The sequence below is a fragment of the Pygocentrus nattereri genome, chromosome 28, assembly GCF_015220715.1.
Source record: "Pygocentrus nattereri isolate fPygNat1 chromosome 28, fPygNat1.pri, whole genome shotgun sequence".
NCBI lineage: Eukaryota > Metazoa > Chordata > Actinopteri > Characiformes > Serrasalmidae > Pygocentrus > Pygocentrus nattereri.
Genome location: NC_051238.1, coordinates 18,764,198 through 18,779,593, shown reverse-complemented (window position 1 = coordinate 18,779,593; position 15,396 = coordinate 18,764,198). Strand labels below are relative to the sequence as shown.

At 40.3% G+C, this 15,396-nt stretch overlaps 1 protein-coding gene and 1 pseudogene across 2 annotated transcripts in view; both read right to left on the bottom strand.

Annotated features, from left to right (window-relative positions):
* Positions 1-14,419, bottom strand: part of ahcyl1 (adenosylhomocysteinase-like 1) — a 32,235-nt gene extending 17,816 nt beyond the window's left edge. The window contains exon 1 of one of the 2 annotated variants that reach the window (XM_017722010.2): positions 13,925-14,419. In XM_017722010.2, coding sequence (XP_017577499.1) covers positions 13,925-14,110 — 186 coding nt within the window. In that variant the 5' untranslated portion in view covers positions 14,111-14,419. The remainder of the gene's footprint in view (positions 1-13,924) is intronic. The other variant, XM_017722009.2, reaches the window with a different exon arrangement.
* On the bottom strand, positions 4,268-4,348 carry LOC119262769 (annotated as a pseudogene).
* Positions 14,420-15,396: the final 977 nt, after the last annotated feature.

Sequence of the window (15,396 nt, the reverse complement as noted above, 5' to 3'; positions counted from 1 at the left end):
GTATTAGAGAGAGTCTCTGAGCTATCTGAATGTTTTCACTCAAAGACAGGTTGGGGAGGTTGGAGAGGAGGTGAATCATGATATTGGGATGTAAACACAGTCATTTAGAGTGGTTTGATATGAAGTGTTATATTCTAGAGGTAGAATTATTCACAGTGGTGGTGATGAGAACAGGAGCAGCTGCCCTTTATATTGTGTGAAAATGTAATGACGAATGGAACAATAGAAATGCTCCAAATTCACTTTCAGTCAAACATTTTTACATTAACTTACATTAAAAGTAGAGATTTTACAAAAAAAAAGGTAAGAAATTACTATTTTGGAGATTTCTCTGGCCAGCAACACTATATATACCTACATAAAAATGACCTAGCGTTGTTCCCCAAGCATGCTATGTACTGAACACCTCACTTTAAACTGTTTGTAAAATGAGCTTGTTTTACCACATTTTTTTCAAATCTCAACCTACAGTCCCAGCATGCAAGCCTGCACTCTCCTGCATGGGCCCACCTAGGACTTGCATAAGGTCCATGAGATTTTGCTCACTGGCAAATGAATGGCCCTCCAATGTTGGCCCTATACAGGCAGCCCTAACTCAGCCAAAACTAAGTAATGGTTTGTGTGTGTTTGTCCAAGTCCACAGTTCAGTGGGCCACTTTCCAGAATGCTGGTGTGTGCCCAGTATGGCTACCTTCTGCAGTGCCTTGTTGGTTTTATGTGGATTTGCCTAATCCTACCCTGCCCACAGTCTGCCCACAGTGAGCTAATGGGGGCATGTTTTCTGGGGTCTTGGGCAACACGTGTTCTGCATACCTACAATAGTGTGTAAAATTTATGGACCACACTTTATTTATTTAATTTTTAGTAAAAGCATCTATTACATTATTCATTTTCAGCTTCACGAAATAAAGCAGAAACCTATATTTACCACATTACGCAACTAACTGATAACAGCTTCAGCCTCAAAGACGAAAGCTTTAAGTAAGGTTTATCTGATGGTGACAGTTTTGGTGGTCTACCACAGTTCGCCTCCCTTACACTCTACAACTTTGCATCCCCTCTCCTGGTTTCTGTAACATAAAAAATATGCAGAATGTATCCCCTTTATGGTGTCCCCTGTATTCAGGGTAACATTGCATGTCGTGTAACTCAAGTCTAAACTGTAGTTCACCCTGGATTACTGTGACCTTAACTTTTGGCTGCTACCTCAACGTGACTTATGTTAAAGGAAAGAGCAGATTAGATGAATGTGTAGTTTTCCTGGGCCAACTGTTCATATCTTATCAACTACGGTATCTTTACTATAAACAAAGCATATAATCAGCACTGCCTGGAAGGGCAGCGACTCTACAAATGAAAAGGAACCCGGTGGCTCGGTCAGTGGCGATAAAGCCCTTTGAATAGTTGGGATAGTTTGGAACTATGAGATACGATGGAAGAGCAGATATTTGTCCTTCTCTTAAGATTATTGACCCCGACAGACAATATGGAATATGCAGGATGAAAAAACTGACTAAAATCGCAAAAGCTGGCCTCATGCTTTATACCAGACAGCCCAAAACAAGCGGACTAGAGATGTGTTTGGAGTAAAAACTGCAAGACATGCCATGCAAAGTTGACACAACATGCTGGTGGAGGTTTGAGGATATTGCAGTGGTAAAGAAAAATGGAGCTGATGCCTTCAGGGCAAAGGTGTGAGGTTCCATTGTCTGAAATAAATATCACTGAGAAGATGAAAAAGGATCCTCAGTGCCAAAGGACAAAGAAAGTGTAACTGATGCCCGGTTTGACTTTACATGCCAGAAATATATTTTTTATTTAAGACAACATCTTGTGATGTCAAAGGCTTTTGTCATGGAAGAGCAACCTGATATCTTTATGGAGAATTACTGGAAGTTGTAACAACTATGTGAAAGCCAACAGAGCCCAGCATAGGTGTAGAATTCAGCTGAGTGGGAAAATCTTTTTAACCATATAAAGAGGTGACTCAGCTGATTCTACGAGCTTCATCATAATGAACTCCTGTAGATGGTGTGGGATTAAACATGGGGAGCTTCTCCTGGACCTTACAAAATCTAGACCTTCCAAAATCAGAAATCAATGCACTCTAAAAACCTGAGGCACCAAACAGAAACACTCGCCCACTTTGTGCTATGCTCCTTCCATCCATGGTCCAAGGGTACCCCTGTCCTTCATATGAGCGCAGCGTGCCGATTTCCCTCATAAAGGGGCTGCTCATGATCTGACCAGCTGCATCAGGTGTGCTAGAGCAGGGCAGGAGTACTCACAGACCAGATTTGGGAAACAATAATGTAAAAGATATATGCAGTAGCATTTAACAAACACTTACCCTTGAATAGCCATAGCCATCCATTGTCCCTGCTTCTAGCTCTAGCTCCTGGGCTGACCTCCTGAATAGTGTCACCTCTGTATGTACCATCCAGTGTAGTCATCCACACAGGGGGAGGTTCTTAAGGATGGTTAATGATCCTCAAAGCTGATATGCAGCTGTGGGAGGTAGGGGCGGGGGTCTACTACTCCTAGCCAGACCTGCCTTCTTTCACTTTTTCCTTAATTCTCTCTCCATGATGTTTCCACTATGACAGCTTAATGAATTAAAGTACATATGTACTTTTATAAAAATTAAAGATTGTGTTTCTGAAATGGCTGTGAGATTATACCACAAACTTCTAATTTGTATGGGAACTTTATAGTTTATAGAACTTTTGAAGTTTAATAGCAAGTTTTTTAAATGGTTAACTCCTAGGAAGAGGGTAGTGGGTGACTGTTGGCCTACTTATGGCAAAGCTGTTGGCCCACTGGCTTTACGCTCACCATTTTCTGGGTCAATGATGGTAGACAAAATGCCCTTTTTCATTGCTCATTTTCCTCTCAGTCAAATTATTTTTCTTTCCTTTCTTTCTTTAGCTTACCTTTGTAAATGAGTTCAGTAAATAATTTTAATAGCCATCATAAATAAAGCTGGGTATATGGCTGTAACCAATCTAGCACAGTGTCAGCAACAACATGCTCAGCTAAATTATTCTTTAGTCCTCGTCATTAATTTTTTCTCCTTCATTTGTTTAGTTACCGAAAATAAAATTGCATTTATATAAATACATGCATTTAAAATCGGTTTGGGGAGATTAAAAACTAGTTAGTCCTTGTATACAGGAAAATCTGGGTGGTCTTAGGGAGGACCAGCAGTGTCACACAGTCAGCGGGGTGCCAACCTTATCAAACCAGCAGTCTAGTATGCTTGCTATGAGGGATGGCTTATTATGATTACACAGATTGGTTTTTGTGTTAAATGTATTACTATAGATTTGTGCTACTTATGTCCCAAATGAGCTTGTACATCTCTCAGTCCAGTATACTAAAATATGAGAGGACTACAATGTGGCTAAAGCCCAGGCAGTTACAAAACTGATACAAGGTTTGAGATGTTTAGCTAAAACACAAATGATAGTGTATTTAAAATTATGACAGCGTCAAATTTGTCCCACAGCTATCTAGACTGTTGACTATCATATAGAGCCGTCCTAGTAGGCACCAGTCGCAGGTACCAGTAGCATAGCATGTTACAGCTTCACATTACAATGCAAGTTACACTGATGCTAGCCGAAGCTGCACTGATGCAAGTTTAGAGACTAAAGAGCCATTATTTTGTGTGTGGAGTCATTAGCTATTCTTGCTCCTGTATTCCGTCCTCCTCAGCACTAGAGACCAGCGATAGCTTCTGCAAACTTGTTCTGTGTGTGGAACTGTTGACTAAGTTACTCTTGCATTACAACACTGTCTTTGTTAGCAGAGGCTAGCACTAGCTTAGCGAACAGACTAAAATAGCTTCCTATACCACAACATGATTTCGAAATCTGCAATTTTACTGGAGTAAAAACTCAGATCTGAGCAAGTGAAGTCAGGTAATTGTTGGAGTGACTCAAAGAAAGAATCTAACCTGCAAACAAATCTGCTTTGTGGTGTGTGTACGAGTTGTTACTCTGCTAAGCTAATGCTAGCATAATCAGCTGGAGATGGACAAAATTTCTGAACTAAATCATTTGCCAAAGGTACAAATACAGTGCACAAAATAATGGAGGAAGGTACGGCGCCTGGAAAGTTTCGAGGCAAGGGGCGCATATACAAGTCGCATAATCCATTCGCATTTTTCATGAGTGACATTGTTATTCCTATGCCAATTTAGTAGTTTTCTGGGCATTCAGTTTCAGATTCCTTTATTGATCCCAGGGGGAAATTGCAGAGTCATCAGGGGAGAGCACGAACGTAGTCCCCCACTACCAGAAATTATGCAGTCGAGATTCCCGCATCGCCCCTGCCAGGTAAGTAATCACAATAATATATAAAAATATTTAGCAATTTATTCTTCAACATAGATTTTTTGTGGTTTAAATAATGAATGTAGGGGTATTTTAAGGGATGAACTGTCCTTGGAATATTAAAAGTACTGGTCTAGTCTGGCAGAAGTTTAACCCAGCTGTCTCCCTTAGCGTTCGCCAGTTTGAGCCCCTCCTGCCAAGCATATACTCAGCCTGGCTCATAAAAAAGGAATCAAGAGGGAATTACGCTGTTGCCATAAGCCCTTAAAACATCTACTACAGGTCACACAAAGCACAAAGGTCAGGAATCAGGCCTGGTCACTAACTAGTGCCCCATCTTGAACTTCTAGGCTCAGAGGTGCAAAAGCTGACAACATGCTTTGTGCCAGGAGAAAGCCAACACTGGGCGGATGCTCCAAAGCTGTTCACTGTGACCCTTCTAATACCTGCTCTACTCCTAATGTTACTGTCCTGGCCCTCTGCCATTTCCTATAATCCCAGGCCTAGGACATTCGGTGCAGACTCTATGGTGTACAAAACACTGTAAACAACACCAGAGATATGATTTTAAAACACTCTGAGCTCCTAAAGTTTGGAAAACTTTTCTGTTGTTGGTAAACTGTATGTGCTTCAGTGTTTTGGATGTAATCTACTCAGTGACAATGAGGATAAAGCTGTCAGGTAAATCATTCTGAAATTAATGCCCCATTTATAAATGAAGGTACCAAAACTTTAATCTTCTTAGGCAGGTGTGTTCTGCCATGTTTAGCTGCACTCACAGGCCACCCACAACACAGCCAGTCATAATTGTAGGCTTTGCTTTAGTTCCGTTTTGCTTTTCTTTGGTTGCTGAGAATTGGGGAGCAGGAACACATCAATGCAGATAAATGAACCTGAAATATTAATAAATCTGAGAAATACCAAAATAAACTCTTTTTACATTAAGAAGAAAGAAGCCACACATAAGCTCAGCCACCCTCAGAAGATCTCTCTAGAGGATGATGAAGAATGCTTTCTGTTTTCAAGGTCAGAAACATCTCTAGAGCAGGCATTCTCAAGCTGAGGGCCTACAGGAGGAGTCATTTTTTTTTACTTTTGTCAGTTTTTAGCTGCTTCAGCCATACCTAAAAAGCGATAGCAGCAGATGTTATTAAACATTAATAGTATTAAATATGTGACAACCAGTCAGCACATTTCTTGTATGTGCCAGTCAGTGATAGGCATGGTGAAAGTTAGCAAAATGGACTAGTATCAAGTAAGATGAGGTCTTATCAGGAGGCCTTAGACTAATAAAAATGTTCTGCTCTAGAGCGTATGTGTCAAAGACCACCATATACAGTACATTAGAGACACAACAAGCACAAACAAACCAAAAAGCCCAAGCTGGGGTTTGCTAAAAACAAAAGGAGTTGAGTTTTGTGGAAGCATAAGAACCAGATTTCCCATCACCATAATGACCCAAAACACACTGTCCTTCCAGGTCTGAAGAAGGTCATTCTTCAGAGCTAAAATATCAAAACTCTCAAGAGGAAATTCCACTAAATTTTTTCAAATATCTTAATTCATTCACTGAAATTGAAAAACAGTATAACACATTTAGAGTGGTTTGATGTGAAATAGTTCACTGAAGTTGTAGATTAACTTTTTCTTTACAATGTTGGTGATAGGAACCAGGGCTCACAAGCAAAGATGTAGCCATTTTATCTGCCGTCTAAAACAACCAGTGAACCCACACGTCTTCTGAGTTTTACAGGTAATGTTGATGGTAAGATGTAGTGAATCCATAAAAAAGATATCTTCTTTTCTTTAGAGGTACACTACGTCATGAGCTTTCAGAGGCATTAAACACTTCAGACGTCTGCTTTCTATCACTGTGAACAAATCAGATTTGGTAAGTTTCTCTAGAATGGAGCATTTCATACCAGACTGTTGACTCAGTTTATTTAATTACACAAATGTATAACAACAATCAGTGGAATTCCTCTTTAACTGGCCACCTGTTCTGATCTAAATTCAAACCAGCACACCACATTTTGCAAAGAATGGACTTGAGTGGACTGTTCTTCTGGAGTCAAATGCTTATGGTGCCTTACAACCAGATTAATATCTATGTGTTAGTTTCTAAGTGGTTTGTCTGATGTGGATTAAAATACATCTAAATGAACAGTGATGGGGAATTAATCACCACGTTTCCTGTAATTCAAAATACAACAGAGTGCAGAGCTAAGCTGACAACAATAATGCACCACTGAATCAGTAAATAAATAAAGATTAAGATGAAGATAAACACAAAAATGAATAAATAAAAATTACTTGCATACCTACGTCTTTAGGCTTTCATGCGAGTGTGTTTTAACAAAACGTTCACTTTCACACTGACTGCCAGGACCACCGTGTTTTATGCTCTTTTGTTTGCCTAAAATATCTTCTTAACAGAAACCTATAATTACTGCACTGCAACATGGCGGTGAATGGGACACTAATCACTAAGTATTGAAGTGAGCATGTACACGTCCGCCTGCTTTTCCTACACTGCTAAATGTTTGGTTTAGTTAGATAAAAACACACGTGAATTCAAACTCAGTTGGACACAGTAAAACGCACTTTGTATTTTTTACACTGACTAAGAGCACTATGTAATTGTATTATGTAAAGCACTACAGCACTTTGTAATACTTTTTCTTAAAAATGAAAGAAGTAGCATCACTGAGTAGGGAGGAAAAAGAACATGCTAAAATATGGTGAGCGTGTGTCTACAAGCCGTACTGTAAAGCATGAAACAATCTTTTAAAGTCAGTGGTACCAAGTCAGATTTGGCAGGTGTTTTTCTGGCTCAATGTTATATTATAAATTTACATTTATATTACATTACATTTATATATAAAGATATGATGACACTAGTAGGTCATTTATATCCACAGGAGACACCAAGTCCTTCACCAAATTCTGATTGAGTTCTCTTCGCATACTCTTTCAACGCACTCGGAAAAAGTCAGATTCGTCCACTTGTGGGGTCTAAAACGCAACCAACATTATATAATGTTCTTCCGCATGTTGCATGCAATTCCATATTTCCACCAGAGAGGTCTCCAAATCCCAAAGTCCTACACAGTGTTGCAAGTTATTCATTTTCTAGCATCGGAAATGAGGCAGGAACAGATAATTACACAAACGTCTCATCAACTAAATAGAATGTCACACTGTGCACACTTTGCCTTTATTAGAGTTTCCATTCTGTTTGGGAGACTTGCTTTCAGGTTTTTTTAAGGATTCTGAAGAGATGTTAACCCACACCTTCAAAGTTCAGTCTTAGAAGTTGGTTGATTTTCTCCTCTCTCAAACATGAAAGCTTTAAGTACCGTTTATCTGTTGATAAACATGATAGAGTTGGTGGTCTACCAGGTCTTGCATAGTTGTTAGAAGTCCCATTTTCTGTATATCTTTTAAATCATTTTTTAAAACTCCAAACATTTTTTTAAATTTACTTTCCTTTGACTTTCCCCTTCTTTATGCAAGGTTATCTAATCTCTTCAGAAATATCTCCTGAAAAATGAGTAACTTGTAGTTAACGGCTGTTTTTACCAGAAATAATTGAAGGGTGGTCTCTGCCTTTTTGCTTTATGGTACTTTATAGCACAGTGGGGGAACTGAGGAAAGTCTGAGAATTAATGTATCCAGCAATGGGGTCATGACTTTGAACAGAAACCTGCAGAAATCAGCAAAAAAAACAGTTCAAAACGATTATAATTTAAAACAAACCAGCTGCTCTGTGAAAGAATTCTTTGGCAAAAGGAAAATTACAGTTTTGAAATGGCCTGTTTACAATGCCACATGGTTTGACGTTTTGTTTTCTAATGCAATGAATTTAATGTTTTTAAGTATGGCACACATATTAAATACTTTTTAGGGGCCACTGTAAGCTTGACGGACAGCTATGTAATCAAATCAAACATCTCTAAGCCGAGTAGACCCGTTTAGATAAGAAAACAAGGACTCAATTTTGGTGTCAGAACAAAAATTTGAACTCAGGCCTATTTGAGAAAAGGGAACAATGATGACAAGGAGAAGGCAAGGTCAGTGCTGAGCTCTCAGCAGGTAGAGCTGGACTCTGGCCTTTGGCCAGCTCTCAGCCTGAGAAGTTCAAGGAAGAATTTTCCCGAGCGAATCAGCAGACGTGTCATATTTCTCAGCTCAATGCAACGTGCTCTCCTGGTGTTACCAAAACTGCCCAGTGCCCCCCCGCCTCTGAAGCTGGATTTTGAGCCATTTGAGCCGCAGTGATCCTGTACATACAGAGAGAAATGTTCTCCCACATTCGGGTCATGAAAGAGAATAGGACTCATGCTTGCAAAAGAAACAGTGCATGTTTTGTTTGGCTGAGTGATTTTCTGAAAAGTAATGGGAAAGATTTTCTTCCAAAGATATAAGGAGTCTACATTACATTTGATAGAGCTCGACATTATTTGATATAACTGTTGAAAATGACTTCGTTGGCCAAAAGATTTCACCCTAAATTGTAGGATTATCATTCACTTATTTACTCAACTATTAATCTGAAGATCTGTTATTCTAGTAACTACTATGAAACTAATATGTAACTACAGAGGTAGACTGTGCACTTAATTGAGTTAAAGGCCCATTACACCACACACACACACACACACACACACACACACACACACTATATTGCCACTCACCCATCCAAGTTATTGAATTCAGGTGTTCCAATCACTTCCATGGCCACAGGTGTATAAAACCAAGCACCTAGGCATGCAGACTGCTTCTACAGCCAGCGTGGTACGTGAAACAAGTCCAGTTGTGAAATTTTCTCTCTACTAAATATTCCACAGTTCCACAATTCCACAACAAAGTGGAAGCGATTCGGAACGACAGCAACTCAGCCATGAAGTGGCTGGCCACGTAAAATGACAGAGCACAGAGGATCACCAACTTTCTGCAGAGTCAATCGCTACAGACCTCGAAACTTCATGTGCCCTTCAGATCAGCTCAAGAACAGCATAGAGAGCTTCATGGAATGGGTTTCCATGGCCGAGCAGGTGCATCCAAGCCTAACATCATCAAGCACAATGCAAAGTGTCAAATGCAGTGGTGTAAAGTGTCAACACTGGACTCTAGAGCAGTGAAGACATGTTCTCTAGCGGTTCTCTTTAGCGGTTGCCAGGAGAACAGTACTTGTCTGGCTGCATTGTGCCAAGTGTAAAGTTTGGTGGAGGGGGGATTATGATGTGGGGTTGTTTTTCAGCAGTTGGGCTAGGCCCCTTAGTTCCAGTAATGGGAACTCTTAATGCTTCAGCAGACCAAGAGATTTTTGGACAATTTCATGCTCCCAACTTTGTGGGAACAGTTTGTGGACGGCCCCTTCCGGTTACAACCTGAATGCGCACCAGTGCACAAAGCAAGGTCCATAAAGACATGGATGAGTGAGTTTGGTGTGGAAGAACTTGACTGGCCTGCACAGAGTCCTGACCCCAACCCGAGAGAACACCTTTGGGATGAACTGGATTAGAGACTGTGAGCCAGGCCTTCTCATCCAACATCAGTGTCTGACCTCACAAAAATTCCCATAAACTCACTCCTAAACCTTGTGGAAAGCCTTCCCAGAAGAGTCGAAGATGTTATAGCTGCAAAGGGTGGGCCGACATTATATTAAACCCTATGGATTAAGAATGGGATGTCACTCAAGTTCATATGCATGTGAAGGCAGCCGAGTGAATACTCTTGGCAATATAGAGTGTGTGTGTGTGTGTGTGTGTGTGTGTGTATATGTATATATATATATATATATATATATATATATATATATATATATATATATATATATATATATATATATATATATATATATGAAATATATCAGATGTATATCAGCCCATTTTTTAGATTCACTGCTTAATTTATTTAGTAATGGCCAGATTTTACTGAGGAAACTGTAAGATTTTTTTGTTTGTTTTATTAATGCTTTTTTTTAAATTACTGCCTAAGTCACTCACCTTATTTTTTAAGATGAAAGAAAAGACACTCTTTTCAAAGACACTCTTCTCAAATTCTGCATGATAAGTTAAATGCCTTCCACTCAAGTCACACTAGCTAACATGCTAATTTATCACAGACCTCTGAATCTGAGCTCATTGACGGAAATTTTGAACAAAAACATGAATAATGCAAACCACTTTTCTTACAGATTGTAGAGTTTCTTGGTTACTTCTACAGTCCAAACACACTGCATGCATTACTATGGAGACCAGGTAGGCGGAACCTGCTGTAGCACTGTAACTTTCCATTGGCTGAACGAGCTGCATGGACTTGCTGTGTATACCACAGGCACTTTGTTTCATGCATACACTTTAGAGTAGATTAAAAACTCTGCGATTTCCCTGTACATATAATTACTGACATTTTGGAACGCTGTTCCGCTCCAACTGTTATTTCTGGATCGGGGCTTTCTGTGCATTCCGGTCCATTTCCACAACTGCATATATCTATCTGCAGTTATAAGGTGTGCTTCAGACTTTCTGAATGAGGCACAGTATAGGAACTATCAGACGATCAGGCACAGTAACAAAAACATCCTGTTTAATTTTAAGAGATAAAGAGAGTTTGGAAAATGCCTGTGTTTTGGGAACATAAAATCACATCATAAGTGGGTGTCAGGAAAAAATGAAATGTAAGAAAGTACCCTTTAAACAATAAGCAGTGCTTTTCATGTCTACAAGAGTACTATAGAAATGTCATTACAAATGAATTCATTCATTTAGTGGTGCAATAGCATGTATACTATTTATATTACACATGATATTTATATTTATATTATGCATGATACGTTAAACAGAATAAAGACATTATGCACACAAGGTTAAAGTGAGTCTTAGGCACTGAAAAAATTCCTCTGCGTATCCTAGAAAGTTCAAATTCAAATTCGTCTACAGTCAGTGAACACTGAATATAATATTGTTGAGGTGCAGCAGGAATCTGCTGTTGGGACTGTTGTATAACCAACTGACAAGCGAGTGGGATGAGTAGTAGAGCTACTTCATCCACCCACACACACACACAGACACACACACACACACTTCTGGGGGACTCGTTGCATAAATTTATACACTGTGATCTGAATCAGCTGCAGTGTGCCATATCTATCTATCTATCTATCTATCTATCTATCTATCTATCTATCTATCTATCTATCTATCTATCTATCCATCTATCTATCCATCTATCTATCCATCTATCTATCCATCTATCTATCTATCCATCCATCCATCCATCCATATATCCATCTATCCATCTATCCATCCATCTACAGTGCTGTGCCACAGTCAGAGACCACCCTTCATTCATTTCATTTCCAGACAAAGCACACATTGGTGATTAACTTTGCAGTGACACAGAAAATTAATCAGAAGCCTCAACATCTAAATATAATATAAAAATACTCAGTATTTAGTATGCTCACTTTGCTGGTATTGTAGCGTTCATTCTTTTCAGGAGACTTGCTTTCAGTTTTTTAAAGATATTTTTCCGCATCTCAGAGTTCAGTCTTAGAAGTTGGTTGCATTTTCACGACTATGGTAATCCCAAAACATGGTGAAGCAGTTACATTCAGGCACCTCCCTTCACCAGTGTTATCATGGCTCTTTGCCCTTGCCTGATCTATGAACTTATTTTTCAATCTTTGTTCTTCAGATTTTCTCCTCTTTGGCTGTTTCTTGGCCATCTCTCCTTCAACTGACACATTTGGGACATAGCCCCTCTACCTCCCCCTGTCCTATGCATGAGCAAACTCCCTGTTGCTGATTGGCTGGAATAGTATTGTCCTTCCTGCCCCAAAGCAGTTTGTTTTTTTGTTTTTTGGGTTTTTTTTTTTCATTTATAGAGCCAGGGCTGTGTACAAACACTGTATTTTTTCCTGCATGCACACATAATGGAGAGCTAGAGGAGCTGAATTTGACAACGTGTGTATGGATGTATGGAGTTGTATGGAAATCGAATACTATGCCTTTATGTGCTGTTTATCTGATTAATTGGTGGGCTACCAGGTCTCACATAGCTGTAAGGAGTCCTACATTTTTTTTACAAAAAAAAATTGCATGACATTCCAGTGAGCACTTAAGCCTTTAACAGAGGCCAAATGAAGACATGTGTTGCCAAGGGCTGTGAAGGCAAGTCAGCATGAATGCTGGGCTGGCTGTTACTCCATCAACACAGCCTTACAAGTGGAATTAACAACCACAGCTTATTCCCTGAAATCTTGTTAAACCCTCTTTCTTAAAACGACTGTTTAAACTGTACTACTGTTCTACTTAAGTCAATTTCTTGAAAGTGTTTTAAACTTCTCTCACTGACCCTTTTGGCCTGTATGGAAAACATAAAGCAGGACAGAGAAATGTGTATATTCCTAACACACCTAGTACAGAGAAACCAGGGTCGGGCACAGCTCTTCGGTAGTTCTGTTCCTAGAATGTGGTTTAAAGTCTGTGGGCATCAAACTGGAAATACAGGACATCGATTTAAAAAGAGCGACTCATCTGTACGTTGCTAATCATAGCAAGAACACTTAAGCTACACACTTAAAAAAGAGGGTTCTTTACTAAAGACAATGGTTCTATTTGGAATCAAAAGTTCTATACAGAAGAATGTCAAGCTTAAAAGGTTCTTTGCATGGTGAAATTGTTCCCCTGATTGAGGCCGAATGTGTTGTATATGGTTCTATATAGAACCTTTTGAAAATGGTTCTATATAACACCAAAAAGGGCATTTCTATTATTGCAAGCTTGACATCACCACCATAGCAGAACACCTATACAACAGATTGTCCATCAATCTCAAGAACAATTTTACCATGCAAAGAACCATTACGCATGAAATGCTTCTAAATAAATAGAACCATTGCCTTTACTGCAGAACCCCTTACAGAGCAATCTTTCGTGTAGGCAAAAGGCCATCAAATAATAAAATGTTGATTCCCCCACTCCAGTATTTTAAAACTTGGAGGTTATTAAAATATAATTATATGGGGAAGCTCTTTCGTTGCTGAATAGCATAGCTCATGTGGTCTTGCATGTTCTATATGCAAAACGGTAGCCATTCACTTGTAATGATGCCCAGTCCTAACCTAGGACGCCTCCTTCTTAATGTTCACCTGCTCCTGACCTCTGTGAAAGCTGGATCAGGTTTGTTAGATTAGGGAACTAAACTCTGCAGGAGCAGACTGACATTTTTTCACATACTGATCTCTGCACAGGACCCCCTGGTGCTTTGCAAAGTGGAGCACTTCATATCCATCACAGGCTACAAACTTAATCACAGGCTACAGTGAGATGAAAAGTGAACCGGTGAAGCAGCCAATCAGCGTTCACTCCGGGGCAGCGACACACGAATGCAGCACTCCAGATAAACCTGCCAGTGACTGAACTCGCCTGGATTACCGTGGATTTTCCGGTGTAGTACCGGCGAGAGTCAGCAGCCTGTCTGTCCCGCACTCTGACAGCAGCCATATTCCGTGTTTTGAATGATCACACCACACCGTCTTTATCCCACAACAGGCCGGTAGCCGAAGCAGCTCTTACCTTCTTGACGGACTTGTGAGCGGGGACCGCAGTGAATGCGGCGGACAGTTCGCCCACGTTCATGTTCACGTCGCTGTTCTTGGACACGGTCATCGCCGAGTACTTCTCAGCCACGTTCTCACTCTCCTTGAATTCCTTACTCGCCTGTTTCACCTCCAACTTCGCGTCAACGCCAGATTCTGTCATCGTGAGCTGACGATTCTCGCCAAAACGAGTCGACTGCTTCGACTAGAGCAGCTCGGTTCGCTACTGTAACCTTTCGTCTTGTCCTCTAGCTCCGTGCTGTACCACTTCCAGAGGAAACGAGCGAGCGCGGACTCGAATTACACGAAATGACGCTGCACAGAGACGCGGGCGAGGCTTGAGAATGAGCAAAAACACGATATCGACGCGCTGAGAAGTGTTTTTACTCGTAAAGCGGAGCTGATCACAGATTATTACATTTGGCTGTCCGGCTCCAGGCAGGCAGCATCAGCGGTGGGCGGAGCTTACACACAAGCACCTGCAAGCAGACAGCGCGCGAGCGAGGAGGGGCGGGGTGAGAGTAGTCACGTGACCTCAACCCGTGCATCTTAAACGGCAAAGCGAGCGTCGAGTAATGCCGAGAAGTTCGATTCAGTTCACCGGACCGATTATTAACCGCGGTGATTATTTCAAACCTCGTGTTTAAATGAATCGAACGTGGGAATCAGCGATTCACTGATTCCCGAGTCAAATTTATTCTCATCTCCTGGATTCAGCGCGTGAGTAAAAACGCTAAGGCTACTGTTACTCACGGAGTCCACACCACATGACCAAAGTACGTGGAAACCCAAACATCCACATAGGTTTGTTGACCATCCAATTAGAAAACCAAGAGCATTAATATGGACCAATTGACTTCCCTTTCTGATATCATCACTCCTCTGGCAAGGCTGTCCAGAAGGTTTAGGAACATTGCTTTGATGTTGCAGTTGACCTGGGCAGCTCTAGCAGAGTAGAAATTTCATAAACCGGCCTGTTGGAGAAGTGACATCGTGTGATGAGTCACTGAGCACCTCAGAACACATCCCATTCTACTTCCTGTTTTTAAAATGGAGATAGCTTGGTAGTATGTTCAATGTTTTGCAACTGCTAGCAATAAACCTAATTAGATGTGGTGTCTACATACATGTGTTATAACTGCCAAAAAGAGAAAATTAAATTCAAATAGGTTGCTCAAGTTGTATACTTATGTACTTTGTGATTTTATGAGGGTGAACACTTTATCCAAATGGTTTCACCTATTACAAGGCTGTAAACAACAGATTCTGGAAAAAGTTAATCACACTGGAACCAAGATGTTCAGTTGCATCACTTTATGGAAAAGAGCCAGTTCAAAGAATGCTGTTGACAAGTCAAACATTGCTAATATCCCACAGCCATTACTTGTAGCAGAAGTGTAAAGCTTTAACAGTTTAAACTTATACATTTACCAAAGCCATCATAATGTT